This window comes from Alligator sinensis, unplaced genomic scaffold (assembly GCF_000455745.1).
Source record: "Alligator sinensis unplaced genomic scaffold, ASM45574v1 scaffold553_1, whole genome shotgun sequence".
NCBI classification, from domain to species: Eukaryota; Metazoa; Chordata; order Crocodylia; family Alligatoridae; genus Alligator; species Alligator sinensis.
The window spans coordinates 424,525-427,174 of NW_005842389.1; the positions used below are offsets into that span (position 1 = coordinate 424,525).

At 66.6% G+C, this 2,650-nt stretch overlaps 1 protein-coding gene across 3 annotated transcripts in view; it reads left to right on the plus strand.

The window, feature by feature from the left end:
* Window positions 1-38: 38 nt before the first annotated feature.
* AP1S1 (adaptor related protein complex 1 subunit sigma 1) overlaps window positions 39-2,650 on the plus strand; it is a 4,122-nt gene continuing 1,510 nt past the window's right edge. The window contains exons 1-5 of one of the 3 annotated variants that reach the window (XM_025211144.1): window positions 39-53; window positions 211-250; window positions 288-426; window positions 827-935; window positions 1,349-1,486. In XM_025211144.1, coding sequence (XP_025066929.1) covers window positions 211-250; window positions 288-426; window positions 827-935; window positions 1,349-1,486 — 426 coding nt within the window. In that variant the 5' untranslated portion in view covers window positions 39-53. Of the gene's footprint in view, window positions 54-78; window positions 251-287; window positions 427-826; window positions 936-1,348; window positions 1,487-2,650 lie in introns of those variants that run through there. The other 2 variants (XM_014522726.2, XM_006029569.3) reach the window with 2 other exon arrangements.

Here is a 2,650-nt window from a genome sequence, read left to right on the forward strand (position 1 = left end):
CCCCGCCCCAGAGGCCCCAGGCGTCCGGCCCCCCACTCTGTTGGGGGCCCAAGGCAAGCCCAGTCGCCCCCATGACCCCTGCCCCCTGGTGAACCCATTCCCTGCCCAGCTGCGACCCCCATGACCCGCCCCAGAGGCAGTTCATACTGCTGTTTAGCCCCCAGGGCGTGGGGAGACCCTGCCCGTGACCCCCGCGACCTCTGCCCCCAGATGCGGTTCATGCTGCTGTTCAGCCGGCAGGGGAAGCTGCGGCTGGCAGGGGGGGGGGGGGGGGCGCGGGGCGGCCGGGCTGCAGAAGTGGTGCGTGGCGGCCGGCGAGCGCGAGCGGCGCAAGATGGTGCGTGAGCTCATGCAGGTGGTGCTGGCACGCAAGCCCAAGATGTGCAGCTTCCTCGAGTGGCGCGACCTCAAGGTCGTCTACAAACGGTGAGCCCAGGGGCCGGGCGGCCAGGGGGCCCAGCCAGGCAGCGGGGCAACTCAGGTGTCGGGGAGCCATGGCCGGGGCAATGGGGAGCCAGGCAGCTTGGGCAGGGGGGCATCTGGGAGACCCTGCCAAGCAGGAGGGGACCCAGGTGCCCAGGAGACCTGGCGCAGGCAGGTGGGAACTCGGGGTCCTAGAGGCCCTGCCCCTAGCATGATCCAGACCCCCTCCAACCCAGCCTGGGGGGCGGGCAGCCTAGGCGTCCCGGAGACCCAGCACAGGCAGGGGGGACCCAGGAGTCTGGGAGCTGCAGCGGGGCCAGGGGGGACGCAGGCATCCTGGAGACCCAGCTCCGGGCAGGGGGGACCAGGCACCTGGCCACGCCACTGACCCGTGTCCACCCAGGTACGCCAGCCTGTACTTCTGTTGCGCCATCGAGGGGCCGGACAATGAGCTGCTGACGCTGGAGCTGATCCACCGCTACGTGGAGCTGCTGGACAAATACTTCGGCAGCGTGAGTCAGGCAGGGGTCAGGAGTCAGGGGGGTCAGGATGAGCTCGTGACCCCAGTGCGAACCCAGGTGTCCAGGGGGGTGGGGGGTGGGTTTAGTGGAGCTGATACCCCGCAGCTCATTAACTTGGCCTAGTTAATCCCTGGCTCAGCCTGTATCTAATTGGGATTAACGAGGCCTTGGGGCTGAGCCAGCTAATGCAGCCCAAGCTCTGCCCAGTCAATCCTCTGCAGGATGCCTTGGTTCTCTGGGGGGGGGCAGGGGCCAGACACCTGGGATCTCTAGGAGGGAAGTGGGGTGACAGCAGCGGGAGCTGGGCCCTGGACACCTGGGTTCTGTGGGAGGGAAGGGGGCTGAGAGGTTGGCAGCCCAGATGCCTGGGTCCCCACTGGCCTGACCCTGCCCCCCCCCGGCAGGTGTGCGAGTTGGACATTATCTTCAACTTTGAGAAGGCCTATTTCATCCTGGATGAGTTCCTCATGGGGGGCGAGATCCAGGACACCTCCAAGAAGAGTGTCCTCAAGGCCATAGAGCAGGCTGACCTGCTGCAGGAGGTGAGGCCCTGGCCAGGTCCTGCCACTGCCCTGCGACGTGTAGCTCCGCCCCCTCTGGCCAGGCCCCGCCCCGAAGTTTACCTACTGCAGGTGGTGAGACCCCCAGCGAGGCCTCGCCCCCTCTGGCCTGCTGCATGTGCAGCACCCCTCACCCCGGGCTGACCTGCTCCATTAGCTGAGTACCTCAGGCTGACTTGCTGTATGTGGTGACCCCCCACCCACTCCCCAAGTCAGGCCTGCTACCAGGCTCCGCCCCCTGACCCCCAGGCTGTACCTGCTGCAGGTGAGCCCCCCAGCCCACCTGTTGTAGGAGGTGAGACACCCCCCCCCGGCCTCCCCATTAGGTGCAGCCCAGGGATAGGCTGAGAGCAGGGCCCCCTGGCCCACCAATGCTTCCCTCCAGGCTCTCCCATTGCCCCTTCCCAGGGTGCAAGGGTTTGTTGGGGTCCATCCCCCCCAGTGTCCTGGCCATGTCGCAGTGCCGGGGGAGGGGAGCCCCCCCCGCATAGTGCGGGCTCCTGGCGGCTGGCGCAGGGCATGAGTCACCGGCTCTGCAGCACGATGCAGCCTGCTCTGCGGGGGCGACTGGCTGAGCTGCTCTCAAAGTTGGGGGGGGGAGGGCAGAGAGAATGCTGCTGCCTGACGGACCCCTCCTCCCAGCCCCACACCACCCCTCTGGCCTGGTTCTGTAGGGGTTAACGCCCCCATCCTGTCTCTCCTCACCCCATTGGGTTGGTGCTGAATAGGTTAATACCCCCCCTTTCTCCAGCTGAGTCTCCCCTCCATGCGGCAATACAGGGGTTTAGGCCTGGGGAGACCAGTGCCCCAAGGGTTAACACCTCACATGGGGGGGCTCCCCCAGGACCCAGTGCTGCGGGGAATCTGAAGGGTTAATCCCCCCCCCACACCCCCCCTTCCCAGCATGCATCACTGTTGGCTGGGTGGGGGACACTGGCAACCTCCTGCTTCCCTTTCGCAGGCTTCTTATGCGGGGAGGGGGCATGACATGTGCGTGGGGGGGATACACACAACTCTGGTGCACGTGCAGATACGTCTGCACATGCTAAAGCTGGGGGGGGGGCATGGCACACACATGTACACTGAGCCCGTGTTCCTCCCCCCCCCCCCCCCCAGGCGGAAGAACACACACCCAACGGCGGGGGG